We start from the raw sequence: 18,315 nt of genomic DNA, 5'->3' as shown, positions 1-18,315 counted from the left end.
CGAGGAGTTCAGCAACGAATAGGCTTTATTTAGATAATATTTTCCTGTAGTCTGTATCTTTGATACATTGTGAATTGCAAAGTTTGTGACAGTAAAATGAAATTTTACGTAACAATATAAGAAATCCTTGATTAAAGCATCAATGATATGATGCTTGACATACGTACACACCGATGATTGATCATTACAAACATTGTATTGATATACTTTTGATATTATAAAAAATCAAATAATCGAGATATTAAGCAAAACAAACTATTTTTTCAGACCGTGCGGTCGCTTTCAATTTTTAATCGATATACGAGTAGAATCACCGATATTATAGATATATAATTAGCCATGCCTTTGGTTTGATGGTTATGTAATACCTTGACCAGGATGTTGTTTACCTGTACACAACGCCATTCATCGAACTTACCTGTAATTATCTGGCAATTTGCTATTCAGTGGACTATATCGGGTATTTGCTATTGTCTTACTGTCAATCTGGTTAGGACATCAGTTAATTGGATTGTGATTTCAATTATGGAAACCCCGTACATCTATATGCTCTAGGTTTTTTATTGTCACCTCCATTTTTAAAATGAAGATGTAAAAGCAAATGGAAGTAAAATATACCAGATCATACCTAGGCGTATATATTACATACACATATATATATGTCGTACACAGGTAAAACAAAAATAGAAGGTGACTTATTCAGAAACAAAAATGGTTCTAAGAACTATTTCAACTAAAGGTTTAACCTTAAAAATCATTCCAGTCTAGAACTGTAATTACGGAATCGTGGTATAAAGCAATCTTCCGTAATTTCTAAGGTATTAGTAAAAATTCTAAGCATGTTTTTTCACCGTTTCGAATCTAAATGTACATGTATAGTCATACAAGAAAGGTTACAACATTATCACACTAAATATGCTTATTTAAATATCACTTAGTATATTTTTAAAAAGGTACAAGATATTATATCTATTTATAATGCCTGTATACAAGTAATTTCAATTTTCATTTGAACACTTTATGTGGTTACTTTTTGGATTATACAATAAATGTTCATATACCATACTATTAAATCATGGTATGATATACAAAACGGTCGACAATGAATATACTATTTTAAGGATTTAGTTTAATTTTGAAATAATGAATTTAAATCTACACTTAAACTGTGATTTAGGAACATATATCAGAAATACCATTGATATATTTCTGCTTTTTAGTAAGCGTTATGGATAAAGTTTCAAAGGCAACAATATAGATATACATATTATTTTCGGTATAAGTTCGGTACTGTTACTCCAATATCACATAACTGATAACCGTCCACATTTTATTTTTACTCAAAAACTGTGCCGTGTTTGCATCGTTATAGAAGAAGTTTGAAATAAAAACACGGATTCTAGATATATTCATGCTAAATTTTGTCTCAGTCCAGACTGATCCGAACATCATTTTGATATCGCTATCAAACTGGACTGATTATCTAATCTAAAGTTAGATATATGCTTGTCTGAATTTTTTAAGTGATATATGCTGTATACATGTATAGTACTAGGCTTACCTTGTGTAGCCGCGGACTACTCTGACATCACAAGACCACGTGACCACCTAGCTCATTACAATTGTCTCTGAACCGTAGTAGACACTACCCGTGAATCACGACCAAAACCAACGGATAGCGCTAAAAGATAGGCGATTCGTTGGGTGGGACTTAATTTTTCATTCATCCAAAGCAATATCCTGACGTATTACAAAAAAAAAAAAAAAAATTGGGGCTGCACAAATCCTTAAAAAGTTTGGACCTGACTGTAAGATACTTATATCCCTTTATATTAAATGTTGGTGTTGTAGATTGTCCTCCTGGACAGTTTGGACCTGACTGTAAGATACTTATATCCCTTTATATTAAATGTTGGTGTTGTAGATTATCCTCCAGGACAGTTTGGACCTGACTGTAAGATACTTATATCCCTTTATATTAAATGTTGGTGTTGTAGATTGTCCTCCTGGACAGTTTGGACCTGACTGTAAGATACTTATATCCCTTTATATTAGATGTTGGTGTTGTAGATTATCCTCCAGGACAGTTTGGACCTGACTGTAAGATACTTATATCCCTTTATATTAGATGTTGGTGTTGTAGATTGTCCTCCTGGACAGTTTGGACCTGACTGTAAGATACTTATATCCCTTTATATTAAATGTTGGTGTTGTAGATTGTCCTCCATGACAGTTTGGACCTGACTGTAAGATACTTATATCCCTTTATATTAAATGTTAGTGTTGTAGATTATCCTCCTGGACAGTTTGGCCCTGACTGTAAGATACTTATATCCCTTTATATTAAATGTTGGTGTTGTAGATTGTCCTCCAGGACAGTTTGGACCTGACTGTAAGATACTTATATCCCTTTATATTAAATGTTGGTGTTGTAGATTATCCTCCAGGACAGTTTGGACCTGACTGTAAGATACTTATATCCCTTTATATTAGATGTTAGTGTTGTAGATTGTCCTCCAGGACAGTTTGGCCCTGACTGTAAGATACTTATATCCCTTTACATTAAATGTTGGTGTTGTAGATTATCCTCCAGGACAGTTTGGACCTGGCTGTAAGATACTTATATCCCTTTACATTAAATGTTGGTGTTGTAGATTATCCTCCAGGACAGTTTGGACCTGACTGTAAGATACTTATATCCCTTTACATTAAATGTTGGTGTTGTAGATTATCCTCCAGGACAGTTTGGCCCTGACTGTAAGATACTTATATCCCTTTACATTAAATGTTGGTGTTGTAGATTGTCCTCCAGGACAGTTTGGACCTGACTGTAAGATACTTATATCCCTTTATATTAAATGTTGGTGTTGTAGATTGTCCTCCAGGACAGTTTGGACCTGACTGTAAGATACTTATATCCCTTTACATTAAATGTTGGTGTTGTAAATTGTCCTCCTGGACAGTTTGGACCTGACTGTAAGATACTTATATTCCTTTATATTAAATGTTGGTGTTGTAGATTGTCCTCCTGGACAGTTTGGACCTGACTGTAAGATACTTATATCCCTTTATATTAAATGTCAGTGTTGTAGATTATCCTCCTGGACAGTTTGGACCTGACTGTAAGATACTTATATCCCTTTACATTAATGTTGATGTTGTTGATTGTCCTCCTGGACAGTTTGGACCTGACTGTAAGATACTTATATCCCTTTACATTAAATGTTGGTGTTGTAGATTGTCCTCCTGGACAGTTTGGACCTGACTGTAAGATACTTATATCCCTTTACATTAAATGTTGGTGTTGTAGATTGTCCTCCTGGACAGTTTGGACCTGACTGTAAGATACTTATATCCCTTTACATTAAATGTTGGTGTTGTAGATTGTCCTCCAGGACAGTTTGGACCTGACTGTAAGATACTTATATCCCTTTATATTAAATGTTGGTGTTGTAGATTGTCCTCCAGGACAGTTTGGACCTGACTGTAAGATACTTATATCCCTTTATATTAAATGTTGGTGTTGTAGTAGATTGTCCTCCTGGACAGTTTGGACCTGACTGTAAGATACTTATATCCCTTTATATTAAATGTTGGTGTTGTAGATTGTCCTCCAGGACAGTTTGGACCTGACTGTAAGATACTTATATCCCTTTATATTAAATGTTGGTGTTGTAGATTGTCCTCCTGGACAGTTTGGACCTGACTGTAAGATACTTATATCCCTTTATATTAAATGTTGGTGTTGTAGATTGTCCTCCTGGACAGTTTGGACCTGACTGTAAGATACTTATATCCCTTTATATTAAATGTTGGTGTTGTAGATTGTCCTCCTGGACAGTTTGGACCTGACTGTAAGATACTTATATCCCTTTATATTAAATGTTGGTGTTGTAGATTGTCCTCCTGGACAGTTTGGACCTGACTGTAAGATACTTATATCCCTTTATATTAAATGTTGGTGTTGTAGATTGTCCTCCTGGACAGTTTGGACCTGACTGTAAGATACTTATATCCCTTTATATTAAATGTTGGTGTTGTAGATTGTCCTCCTGGACAGTTTGGACCTGACTGTAAGATACTTATATCCCTTTATATTAAATGTTGGTGTTGTAGATTGTCCTCCTGGACAGTTTGGACCTGACTGTAAGATACTTATATCCCTTTATATTAAATGTTGGTGTTGTAGATTGTCCTCCAGGACAGTTTGGACCTGACTGTAAGATACTTATATCCCTTTATATTAAATGTTGGTGTTGTAGATTGTCCTCCTGGACAGTTTGGACCTGACTGTAAGATACTTATATCCCTTTATATTAAATGTTGGTGTTGTAGATTGTCCTCCAGGACAGTTTGGACCTGACTGTAAGATACTTATATCCCTTTATATTAAATGTTGGTGTTGTAGATTGTCCTCCTGGACAGTTTGGACCTGACTGTAAGATACTTATATCCCTTTATATTAAATGTTGGTGTTGTAGATTGTCCTCCTGGACAGTTTGGACCTGACTGTAAGATACTTATATCCCTTTATATTTAAATGTTGTTGGTGTTGTAGATTGTCCTCCATGACAGTTTGGACCTGACTGTAAGATACTTATATCCCTTTATATTAAATGTTGGTGTTGTAGATTGTCCTCCTGGACAGTTTGGACCTGACTGTAAGATACTTATATCCCTTTACATTAAATGTTGGTGTTGTAGATTGTCCTCCAGGACAGTTTGGACCTGACTGTAAGATACTTATATCCCTTTATATTAAATGTTGGTGTTGTAGATTGTCCTCCAGGACAGTTTGGACCTGACTGTAAGATACTTATATCCCTTTATATTAAATGTTGGTGTTGTTGTAGATTGTCCTCCTGGACAGTTTGGACCTGACTGTAAGATACTTATATCCCTTTATATTAAATGTTGGTGTTGTAGATTGTCCTCCTGGACAGTTTGGACCTGACTGTAAGATACTTATATCCCTTTATATTAAATGTTGGTGTTGTAGATTGTCCTCCTGGACAGTTTGGACCTGACTGTAAGATACTTATATCCCTTTACATTAAATGTTGGTGTTGTAGATTGTCCTCCTGGACAGTTTGGACCTGACTGTAAGATACTTATATCCCTTTACATTAAATGTTGGTGTTGTAGATTGTCCTCCTGGACAGTTTGGACCTGACTGTAAGATACTTATATCCCTTTACATTAAATGTTAGTGTTGTAGATTGTCCTCCTGGACAGTTTGGACCTGACTGTAAGATACTTATATCCCTTTATATTAAATTGTTGGTGTTGTAGATTGTCCTCCTGGACAGTTTGGACCTGACTGTAAGATACTTATATCCCTTTATATTAAATGTTGGTGTTGTTGTAGATTGTCCTCCAGGACAGTTTGGACCTGACTGTAAGATACTTATATCCCTTTATATTAAATGTTGGTGTTGTAGATTGTCCTCCTGGACAGTTTGGACCTGACTGTAAGATACTTATATCCCTTTATATTAAATGTTGGTGTTGTAGATTGTCCTCCTGGACAGTTTGGACCTGACTGTAAGATACTTATATCCCTTTATATTAAATGTTGGTGTTGTAGATTGTCCTCCTGGACAGTTTGGACCTGACTGTAAGATACTTATATCCCTTTATATTAAATGTTGGTGTTGTAGATTGTCCTCCTGGACAGTTTGGACCTGACTGTAAGATACTTATATCCCTTTATATTAAATGTTGGTGTTGTAGATTGTCCTCCTGGACAGTTTGGACCTGACTGTAAGATACTTATATCCCTTTATATTAAATGTTGGTGTTGTAGATTGTCCTCCTGGACAGTTTGGACCTGACTGTAAGATACTTATATCCCTTTACATTAAATGTTGGTGTTGTAGATTGTCCTCCTGGACAGTTTGGACCTGACTGTAAGATACTTATATCCCTTTATATTAGATGTTGATGTTGTAGATTGTCCTCCAGGACAGTTTGGACCTGACTGTAAGATACTTATATCCCTTTATATTAAATGTTGGTGTTGTAGATTGTCCTCCTGGACAGTTTGGACCTGACTGTAAGATACTTATATCCCTTTATATTAGATGTTGGTGTTGTAGATTGTCCTCCTGGACAGTTTGGACCTGACTGTAAGATACTTATATCCCTTTACATTAAATGTTGGTGTTGTAGATTGTCCTCCTGGACAGTTTGGACCTGACTGTAAGATACTTATATCCCTTTATATTAAATGTTGGTGTTGTAGATTGTCCTCCAGGACAGTTTGGACCTGACTGTAAGATACTTATATCCCTTTATATTAGATGTTGGTGTTGTAGATTGTCCTCCAGGACAGTTTGGACCTGACTGTAAGATACTTATATCCCTTTACATTAAATGTTGGTGTTGTAGATTGTCCTCCTGGACAGTTTGGACCTGACTGTAAGATACTTATATCCCTTTATATTAAATGTTGGTGTTGTAGATTGTCCTCCAGGACAGTTTGGACCTGACTGTAAGATACTTATATCCCTTTACATTAAATGTTAGTGTTGTAGATTGTCCTCCTGGACAGTTTGGACCTGACTGTAAGATACTTATATCCCTTTATATTAAATGTTGGTGTTGTAGATTGTCCTCCTGGACAGTTTGGACCTGACTGTAAGATACTTATATCCCTTTATATTAAATGTTGGTGTTGTAGATTGTCCTCCTGGACAGTTTGGACCTGACTGTAAGATACTTATATCCCTTTATATTAAATGTTGGTGTTGTAGATTGTCCTCCTGGACAGTTTGGACCTGACTGTAAGATACTTATATCCCTTTATATTAAATGTTGATATTGTAGATTGTCCTCCAGGACAGTTTGGACCTGACTGTAAGATACTTATATCCCTTTACATTAAATGTTGGTGTTGTAGATTGTCCTCCTGGACAGTTTGGACCTGACTGTAAGATACTTATATCCCTTTATATTAAATGTTGTGTTGTAGATTGTCCTCCTGGACAGTTTGGACCTGACTGTAAGATACTTATATCCCTTTAATTAAATGTTGGTGTTGTAGATTGTCCTCCGGACAGTTTGGACCTGACTGTAAGATACTTATATCCCTTTATATTAAATGTTGGTGTTGTAGATTGTCCTCCTGGACAGTTTGGACCTGACTGTAAGATACTTATATCCCTTTATATTAAATGTTGGTGTTGTAGATTGTCCTCCTGGACAGTTTGGACCTGACTGTAAGATACTTATATCCCTTTACATTAAATGTTGGTGTTGTAGATTGTCCTCCTGGACAGTTTGGACCTGACTGTAAGATACTTATATCCCTTTACATTAAATGTTGGTGTTGTAGATTGTCCTCCTGGACAGTTTGGCCCTGACTGTAAGATACTTATATCCCTTTATATTAAATGTTGGTGTTGTAGATTGTCCTCCTGGACAGTTTGGACCTGACTGTAAGATACTTATATCCCTTTATATTAAATGTTGGTGTTGTAGATTGTCCTCCTGGACAGTTTGGACCTGACTGTAAGATACTTATATCCCTTTATATTAAATGTTGGTGTTGTAGATTGTCCTCCTGGACAGTTTGGACCTGACTGTAAGATACTTATATCCCTTTATATTAAATGTTGTGTTGTAGATTGTCCTCCTGGACAGTTTGGACCTGACTGTAAGATACTTATATCCCTTTATATTAAATGTTGGTGTTGTAGATTGTCCTCCTGGACAGTTTGGACCTGACTGTAAGATACTTATATCCCTTTACATTAAATGTTGGTGTTGTAGATTGTCCTCCTGGACAGTTTGGACCTGACTGTAAGATACTTATATCCCTTTACATTAAATGTTGGTGTTGTAGATTGTCCTCCTGGACAGTTTGGACCTGACTGTAAGATACTTATATCCCTTTACATTAAATGTTGGTGTTGTAGATTGTCCTCCTGGACAGTTTGGACCTGACTGTAAGATACTTATATCCCTTTATATTAAATGTTGGTGTTGTAGATTGTCCTCCTGGACAGTTTGGACCTGACTGTAAGATACTTATATCCCTTTATATTAAATGTTGGTGTTGTAGATTGTCCTCCTGGACAGTTTGGACCTGACTGTAAGATACTTATATCCCTTTATATTAAATGTTGGTGTTGTAGATTGTCCTCCTCGACAGTTTGGACCTGACTGTAAGATACTTATATCCCTTTATATTAAATGTTGGTGTTGTAGATTGTCCTCCTGGACAGTTTGGACCTGACTGTAAGATACTTATATCCCTTTATATTAAATGTTGGTGTTGTAGATTGTCCTCCTGGACAGTTTGGACCTGACTGTAAGATACTTATATCCCTTTATATTAAATGTTGGTGTTGTAGATTGTCCTCCTGGACAGTTTGGACCTGACTGTAAGATACTTATATCCCTTTATATTAAATGTTGGTGTTGTAGATTGTCCTCCTGGACAGTTTGGACCTGACTGTAAGATACTTATATCCCTTTATATTAAATGTTGGTGTTGTAGATTGTCCTCCAGGGACAGTTTGGACCTGACTGTAAGATACTTATATCCCTTTATATTAAATGTTGGTGTTGTTGTTGATTGTCCTCCTGGACAGTTTGGACCTGACTGTAAGATACTTATATCCCTTTATATTAAATGTTGGTGTTGTAGATTGTCCTCCTGGACAGTTTGGACCTGACTGTAAGATACTTATATCCCTTTATATTAAATGTTGGTGTTGTAGATTGTCCTCCGTTGACAGTTTGGACCTGACTGTAAGATACTTATATCCCTTTATATTAAATGTTGGTGTTGTAGATTGTCCTCCTGGACAGTTTGGACCTGACTGTAAGATACTTATATCCCTTTATATTAAATGTTGGTGTTGTAGATTGTCCTCCTGGACAGTTTGGACCTGACTGTAAGATACTTATATCCCTTTATATTAAATGTTGTGTTGTAGATTGTCCTCCTGGACAGTTTGGACCTGACTGTAAGATACTTATATCCCTTTATATTAAATGTTGGTGTTGTAGATTGTCCTCCTGGACAGTTTGGACCTGACTGTAAGATACTTATATCCCTTTATATTAAATGTTGGTGTTGTAGATTGTCCTCCTGGACAGTTTGGACCTGACTGTAAGATACTTATATCCCTTTATATTAAATGTTGGTGTTGTAGATTATCCTCCTGGACAGTTTGGACCTGACTGTAAGATACTTATATCCCTTTATATTAAATGTTGGTGTTGTAGATTGTCCTCCTGGACAGTTTGGACCTGACTGTAAGATACTTATATCCCTTTATATTAAATGTTGATGTTGTTGATTATCCTCCTGGACAGTTTGGACCTGACTGTAAGATACTTATATCCCTTTATATTAAATGTTGGTGTTGTAGATTATCCTCCTGGACAGTTTGGACCTGACTGTAAGATACTTATATCCCTTTATATTAAATGTTGGTGTTGTAGATTGTCCTCCTGGACAGTTTGGACCTGACTGTAAGATACTTATATCCCTTTATATTAAATGTTGGTGTTGTAGATTGTCCTCCTGGACAGTTTGGACCTGACTGTAAGATACTTATATCCCTTTACATTAAATGTTGGTGTTGTAGATTGTCCTCCTGGACAGTTTGGACCTGACTGTAAGATACTTATATCCCTTTATATTAAATGTTGGTGTTGTAGATTGTCCTCCTGGACAGTTTGGACCTGACTGTAAGATACTTATATCCCTTTATATTAAATGTTGGTGTTGTAGATTGTCCTCCTGGACAGTTTGGACCTGACTGTAAGATACTTATATCCCTTTATATTAAATGTTGGTGTTGTAGATTGTCCTCCTGGACAGTTTGGACCTGACTGTAAGATACTTATATCCCTTTACATTAAATGTTGGTGTTGTAGATTGTCCTCCTGGACAGTTTGGACCTGACTGTAAGATACTTATATCCCTTTATATTAAATGTTGGTGTTGTAGATTGTCCTCCTGGACAGTTTGGACCTGACTGTAAGATACTTATATCCCTTTATATTAAATGTTGGTGTTGTAGATTGTCCTCCTGGACAGTTTGGACCTGACTGTAAGATACTTATATCCCTTTACATTAAATGTTGGTGTTGTAGATTGTCCTCCAGGACAGTTTGGACCTGACTGTAAGATACTTATATCCCTTTATATTAAATGTTGGTGTTGTAGATTGTCCTCCTGGACAGTTTGGACCTGACTGTAAGATACTTATATCCCTTTATATTAAATGTTGGTGTTGTAGATTGTCCTCCTGGACAGTTTGGCCCTGACTGTAAGATACTTATATCCCTTTACATTAAATGTTGGTGTTGTAGATTGTCCTCCGGGACAGTTTGGACCTGACTGTAAGATACTTATATCCCTTTACATTAAATGTTGTGTGTTGTAGATTGTCCTCCTGGACAGTTTGGACCTGACTGTAAGATACTTATATCCCTTTACATTAAATGTTGGTGTTGTAGATTGTCCTCCAGGACAGTTTGGCCCTGACTGTAAGATACTTATATCCCTTTATATTAAATGTTGGTGTTGTAGATTGTCCTCCTGGACAGTTTGGACCTGACTGTAAGATACTTATATCCCTTTATATTAAATGTTGTGTTGTAGATTGTCCTCCAGGACAGTTTGGACCTGACTGTAAGATACTTATATCCCTTTATATTAAATGTTGGTGTTGTAGATTGTCCTCCTGGACAGTTTGGACCTGACTGTAAGATACTTATATCCCTTTATATTAAATGTTGGTGTTGTAGATTGTCCTCCAGGACAGTTTGGACCTGACTGTAAGATACTTATATCCCTTTATATTAAATGTTGGTGTTGTAGATTGTCCTCCAGGACAGTTTGGACCTGACTGTAAGATACTTATATCCCTTTATATTAAATGTTGGTGTTGTAGATTGTCCTCCTGGACAGTTTGGACCTGACTGTAAGATACTTATATCCCTTTATATTAAATGTTGGTGTTGTAGATTGTCCTCCAGGACAGTTTGGACCTGACTGTAAGATACTTATATCCCTTTACATTAAATGTTGGTGTTGTAGATTATCCTCCTGGACAGTTTGGACCTGACTGTAAGATACTTATATCCCTTTACATTAAATGTTGGTGTTGTAGATTGTCCTCCAGGACAGTTTGGACCTGACTGTAAGATACTTATATCCCTTTATATTAAATGTTGGTGTTGTAGATTGTCCTCCAGGACAGTTTGGACCTGACTGTAAGATACTTATATCCCTTTATATTAAATGTTGGTGTTGTAGATTGTCCTCCTGGACAGTTTGGACCTGACTGTAAGATACTTATATCCCTTTATATTAAATGTTGGTGTTGTAGATTATCCTCCTGGACAGTTTGGACCTGACTGTAAGATACTTATATCCCTTTACATTAAATGTTGGTGTTGTAGATTGTCCTCCTGGACAGTTTGGACCTGACTGTAAGATACTTATATCCCTTTATATTAAATGTTGGTGTTGTAGATTGTCCTCCTGGACAGTTTGGACCTGACTGTAAGATACTTATATCCCTTTATATTAAATGTTGGTGTTGTAGATTGTCCTCCAGGACAGTTTGGACCTGACTGTAAGATACTTATATCCCTTTACATTAAATGTTGGTGTTGTAGATTATCCTCCAGGACAGTTTGGCCCTGACTGTAAGATACTTATATCCCTTTATATTAAATGTTAGTGTTGTAGATTGTCCTCCTGGACAGTTTGGACCTGACTGTAAGATACTTATATCCCTTTATATTAGATGTTGGTGTTGTAGATTGTCCTCCAGGACAGTTTGGCCCTGACTGTAAGATACTTATATCCCTTTATATTAAATGTTAGTGTTGTATATTGTCCTCCTGGACAGTTTGGACCTGGCTGTAAGATACTTATATCCCTTTATATTAGATGTTGATGTTGTAGATTGTCCTCCAGGACAGTTTGGCCCTGACTGTAAGATACTTATATCCCTTTACATTAAATGTTAGTGTTGTAGATTGTCCTCCTGGACAGTTTGGACCTGACTGTAAGATACTTATATCCCTTTATATTAAATGTTGGTGTTGTAGATTGTCCTCCAGGACAGTTTGGACCTGACTGTAAGATACTTATATCCCTTTACATTAAATGTTGGTGTTGTAGATTGTCCTCCTGGACAGTTTGGACCTGACTGTAAGATACTTTTATCCCTTTATATTAAATGTTGGTGGTGTAGATTGTCCTCCTGGACAGTTTGGACCTGACTGTAAGATACTTATATCCCTTTATATTAGATGTTGATGTTGTAGATTGTCCTCCAGGACAGTTTGGACCTGACTGTAAGATACTTATATCCCTTTATATTAAATGTTGGTGTTGTAGATTATCCTCCTGGACAGTTTGGCCCTGACTGTAAGATACTTATATCCCTTTATATTAGATGTTGGTGTTGTAGATTGTCCTCCTGGACAGTTTGGACCTGACTGTAAGATACTTATATCCCTTTACATTAAATGTTGATGTTGTAGATTGTCCTCCTGGATGGTTCGGCCCTGACTGTAAGAAGTCTTGTAGTAACTGTAAAGACAACACACAATGCGATGTTATCAATGGAACCTGTCTACTGGGCTGTTTGGATGGCTGGACCAATTACAACTGTCAGCGCAGTATGTATTAATAACAGGACAGTTCAGTGTGTATAAATACTGGCAGGCGCAATAATATTATTGATATATTGCAATATTAATGATAAATAGATCGCTGTATATGTAAGTTTGTCTGGCTACAGAAATTTATTATAGACAACTGGCTTGATATGTGTTCAACAATGTTCTTATTTTAGAAATACAATAGAATGCATTTCAACAGTTTTACATATTTTGGCTTTTGCAATTTACAATAAAGTTTTCTAATATCCTTAGTGTTAATCGCATATGAAATATAATTGATTTACCATAATTGTTATAAAGAATCTGCATGTATACCTAGAATTTCCCTGGTGTATTTCATTGTATTTCCTTTACATTAAATATTCTTTTGTGTTAACAATTTATGCCAATATTGCAGAGTCATTAAGGATTGTACACTACACACAGGAACCAGACAGTGAGAGAAGTACTATCGCTATATCTACTAGTGCGACTGTGGGCGTAGTTCTCACCGTCATAGTCATCGTGGTTGGAGCTGTGTGTCACAGACGTGGTAAATGTCCCGGAGCCTGTGCCCTAAAAAAGAAGAGTGAAAACGGCCTTCCTAATGGCCCTCCGAACTTTCAGGTATTACCTGGTAAAATCTACACAAAATTATGAAAAATCTTGTTAAAATTTCCAGGCTCCTTTGTAATTAACTAGTGTTTTACAATATTGAAAGTTACCTTCAAATAAGTGTGACTGGACTGACGTCATATATCTGGAAATGCAGCTAAAAAGGAAATCACATTAATTTGCATATCCTTCATTGACAGCTGGTCGTCCTGAAGACTAAACTAAGACGTTCCTGCTTATTAGCTCACCTGACCTAAAGGGCCGTTGAGCTTATATCATGGTGCGTTGTCTGTCTGTCTGTTCGTCAGCATTTCCTTTACTGTCGTGTCGGTCTAACCGTTGATGATGACTGTGATGTACTCGCCGCGCAACTTGCGCAATACCTATTGCATACTGGGTTATAATATAATGCTAATTGCGAGTTGATTGGTTGGTGGGCGTGGCTTACATCGTGTGATATGTGTGACCCACGTGTGATAGATCTATCCTGAACTCATCGGGTATTACCGTATTCATAAGAACTGCAGGATGTGTCCATACTTTCTATTACCCGCAGTTTTTACAACAGACGTTTCTTTAAAGAAAGCTCTGGCATTACATGCGATAATGTGGTTTTCATGAGCTGCTGTCCGTTTTTCAGCCGGGATAGACTGGATAACTTTTCGCATCATCGCTAGCGTAATTCACGGTAGGAAATGTGCGTCACAAACGTTACTTCGAGAACAACGTAATGGCTGCTGTGAGGCCCGCCTCGCAGTAAGTTTACCTCTGTTTGTTTCTTTATCAATCAACTTCTTAAATATTAATACCGTCTAAAGTACTTTTAATTCACTCTAGATTTATCGGCTGTTAATGGATTTCTTACAGAATGTGTCGTTTTTTCAAACATTCAAGGACAAACATCGTACGCTCGTCGATCTAACGTTGTTATCGTTAGGACTTCTACGTGGAAATGCAACAAATTTCCTCTAAACTCTAAAATCGCCGATGGAACCATTTGCGGCGTACGGACATTCCTCTCCGATAAACTGGTCATTATTTTATGACTGTTTATTCTATAAACTTAAGACTTTGTTGGAAATTTTGCTTGTGTTCCAATGAACAGACGACTGGGTCAAATATCCCCCATGCAGTCACATTCTATATAATCTTGTGACAACCTCTCTCGTAACATCAGTTATTTTACTAATCTTATGAAAAAAGATAATCCTTTCGTTTATAATGAAGATAAAGTATTTAAGAAGTTTACCGTCCGTCAGTATCCCGTTAGCATAAGATCTTCCACACACATTTTTCTTATCAGGCGCAGCCATATTGCCTTTCAAACTCTAGAACATTGTCAAAAAAACTCCGCCCACTCGTTCTATCGCCTGACGTCGGGTAGGCTATCTAAACTCCACCCCTCCAGACAATTGACAGAACCACTCGACCAGTTGATAATACTGTGGCTAAACATATCGAGGTATTACATCATTTATTTTGTCAACGGTTAGACTGACACAACAGTAAATCGCTACTAGTCATAGAGTTCTGCATGGATTGGAACGAAGTAGGGGGACATATTTTTTTTGCTCAGGTTTTTCTTCCACTTTCTTCTGCCGGTATGGTTTCCGACACTTTTCTCAGAAACTGCTGGGCTGATTATCATAAAACTTAGTAGACATACTCCATAGGGTATGGGGTGGTGTATAAAGGGTTTTTTTCACTACCGGAAGTCCAAAATGGCTGCCAGGGCCCATATCCTGATTTCAGGTTTCGGTCTCCGACCTCAATGAAAATTGGTCTATAGGGGTTTTAAGGGATGGCGAACAACATGAAAACATTTTGGTAAAGATTTTTTGTATTCCAAGATGGTCGCTGGCCCACTTCCTGTTTTCAGGTTTCAGTCACTGATCTCAATGAAAATTGGTCTATAGGGGTTTTAAGGGATGGCAACAAAGTGCAAACATTTTCGTAAAGATTTTGGTATTCCAAGATGGCTGCTGAGCCCACTTCCTGTTTTCAGGTTTCGGTCTCCGGTCTCAATGAAAATTGGTATATAAGGGTTTTAAGGGATGGCGAACAACGTGCAAACATTTTCTTAAAGATTATTGGATTCAAAGATGGCCACTGGCCCACTTCCTGTTTTCAGGTTCGCTCTCCGATCTCAATGAAAATTGGTCTATAGAGGTTTTAAGGGATGGCAAACAACATTCAAATATTTTGGTATTCAAAGATGGCCGCTTAACCAACTTCCTATTTTCATATTTAGGTTTCTAATTTCAATGAAAATTAGTATATGTAACAGGGTGCAGGATTTACAATAATTTTAATTGCCTCTGCCGGGGATCAAACTCGGGACCTCTGGATTACTAGTCTGACGCTCAACCGATCGAGCTAAAGAGAAGTTCTCTCTAGCCGAGTGATATATTGCGGCTAGTATTGACCAGGGTTACATATTCCCCCTCCAGGAATCAACTCGTCCTCGAGTTTCCAGGGGTCACAACAATTCCTTCGCAGGTATCATGAAGTATCATTCCCGAGTCCCTACATGGGCGCCAATGTAACAGGGTGCAGGGTTTACAATAAATTTAATACCTGCCTCTGCCAGGGATCGAACTCGGGACCTCTGGATTACTAGTCTGACGCTCAACGGATTGAGCTAAAGAGAAGTTCTCCCTAGGTCCCGAGTTCGATCCAGAGGTCCCTACATGGGCGCCAATGTAACAGGGTGCAAAATTTACAATAATTTTAATACCTGCCTCTGCCGGGGATCGAACTCGGGACCTCTGGATTACTAGTCTGACGCTCAACCGATCGAGCTAAAGAGAAGTTCTCTCTACCCGAGCGATATATTGCGGCTAGTATTGACCAGGGTTACATATATAGTGGTATAAAGAGCCAGAAACATATCCTTGAAGGAAGGGTAAAAGGCTGCTGTGGATTGTAACCACATTTAGTCAGAAACATCCTTGAGGGAAGGGTAACAGGCTGCTATGGATTGTAACCACATTTAGTCAGAAACATCCTTGAGGGAAGGGTAACAAGCTGCTATGGATTGTAACAACATTTAGTCAGAAACATCCTTGAGGGAAGAGTAACAGGCTGCTATGGATTGTAACCACATTTGACCAGAAACATCCTTGAGGGAAGGGAAATAGAATTTGTATAAATTTTGGCTCTGACCCCCTGCAGCAGAAAGAGTGGGGCCCAATAGGGGAATTAGAGGTAAATCCTTTAAATTGCTACTTGAGTTCTGCATGGAATATTACCAAATTTTGCCAGAAACATCCTTGGGGGAAGGGAAACAGAGTTTGTGTAAATTTTGGCTCTGACCCCATTTCTCATTATTACGCAGATCGAATTTTCAAGATTATAGCAATGTGCTGTGTAATTGCGAAAATATTATCCCCACGAAAATAAATGGCTATATGGTAATACATTGTAGTATAGACAATATTGATTCTGCCAAATGACCTTAAATTATCTATCATCAGTGTTCAAAAACTTACTTTCAACCATGATACTTATTACAATAATTGATGTTTAATCGTGTATATATGTCTTATTAACAAAAAAATGCATATGAAATAATATATTTTGCTTTTGGTACATGCCCAATCACTACTTCATCCTATATAGTCCATAGTGCCATAGATTTTTTTCAGGATGCAATTAATCGTTTTTAATATTTTTTTCTTGAAGTAAAATAAGAGGTCCCAAACTTTTCAGTAATGGTAATGGTGGTAAGAAAGTAATTTTTGTTAGTGAAAAAAATATGAATTCATCTGTTCCGGTTTTTGATAGAGAAAAACCACCATTTGTCAGCAGTGGAGCATCTTTAACCATAGTGTGAGGTTTTCAGTAACTGATTTACTGTCTACATAAGTCATATAATTATAGTCGTATTCTGGTCATGTAATTGCTTACACACAACAGCTGTTTGTGAATCATTTAATACAAGTCTTGTGGTGTACAGAACTCAGTAAGAAAGACGTCCGGAGATGGAAGTGACCAGCCCATAGCCATGATATCCAGTCCACCTTTGGCCAGAGCGGGCAGTCTGACCATTGACCCTGCTGACCTCCAGCTTGAGACGACCGAGATGAAAGGATTGTTTTATATGGTCAAAATTGGTAGTCTGCAACACACACAGTCAAGGTCGACAGTAATGGTGAAACTGCTCTGTAAAGGTCAGTTTAGGTCAAGTAGAGGTCAAGGTCAATTGTAAAATAGTAAAAGTAGTAAAGTAAAAAAATAGTAATAGTGAAAATTTTATTAAAATTTTCTTCTACATTTTGCAAGGTTTTTAATCAAATATCACACTTCCTAAATACCAATCAAGTTTACAATTTAGTAAGGTATTGATCAAGTTTATCCACCTTAGAACTTCTTATTTCAATCCCTCTTGCGACAAGCTTGATTCTGTGACTTTAACATTGTATTGAAATTCAAAGACTTGACCTCTACTTCATGTTTTCATCTGTTACAGCTACACAAAGGAGAGTTCAGGCAGACTTTCTCCAGGATGTTGAGGTTACACGTAACCTAAATCTCCACAGGAACATCCTCTCCTATATAGGGCTTTGTGAAAATGAAAGTAAGTACATATCAGTTGATGATATGTCATGGTTATAAATTGATCTTTTACTTATTACATAATAAAATCATTTATTTAACTAGATGTACCATTAAGATATCATGTTAGGAAACTACCATCCTTTATACTCCAGTGGTTACTATCACTGTAGTTATATCCACCCCTGTACTATGTCACAGCATGTTAGGAGAATTTGAAGATTACATCAAAACATTGGCCAACTAGTGTACCATTATTGTATCAACTGATAACTTATGATGTGCATCAAATGACCAAAATACCCTGCCACATCGTATACACAAGTTGTCACACACAGAACCTTCAGTTCTGCTATAACATAGTCCAGGGGTGGACATATCAACAGTGATAGTAACCCTTGAAATAATAAGAATGATGAAATAAAAAATGGAAAATTATTAATGCTGTGTAATTTTCTTTCTTTTTTTGCATCGTTATCAGAGATCTGTACTATATTAAGG

The 18,315-nt window shown here is 37.0% G+C and overlaps 1 protein-coding gene across 1 annotated transcript in view; it reads left to right on the top strand.

Annotated features, from left to right (window-relative positions):
- Positions 1–18,315, top strand: part of LOC138324703 (multiple epidermal growth factor-like domains protein 11) — a 39,037-nt gene that overhangs the window by 8,103 nt on the left and 12,619 nt on the right. Inside the window, exons 3-6 of the mRNA XM_069269754.1 lie at positions 12,523–12,660; positions 13,061–13,269; positions 17,216–17,429; positions 17,729–17,836. Coding sequence (XP_069125855.1) covers positions 12,523–12,660; positions 13,061–13,269; positions 17,216–17,429; positions 17,729–17,836 — 669 coding nt within the window. The remainder of the gene's footprint in view (positions 1–12,522; positions 12,661–13,060; positions 13,270–17,215; positions 17,430–17,728; positions 17,837–18,315) is intronic.

This window comes from Argopecten irradians, chromosome 6 (assembly GCF_041381155.1).
Source record: "Argopecten irradians isolate NY chromosome 6, Ai_NY, whole genome shotgun sequence".
In the NCBI taxonomy this organism is placed as follows: domain Eukaryota; kingdom Metazoa; phylum Mollusca; class Bivalvia; order Pectinida; family Pectinidae; genus Argopecten; species Argopecten irradians.
The sequence above is the reverse complement of the archived record's forward strand: the minus strand, read 5'-3'. Positions and strand labels throughout refer to the sequence as shown.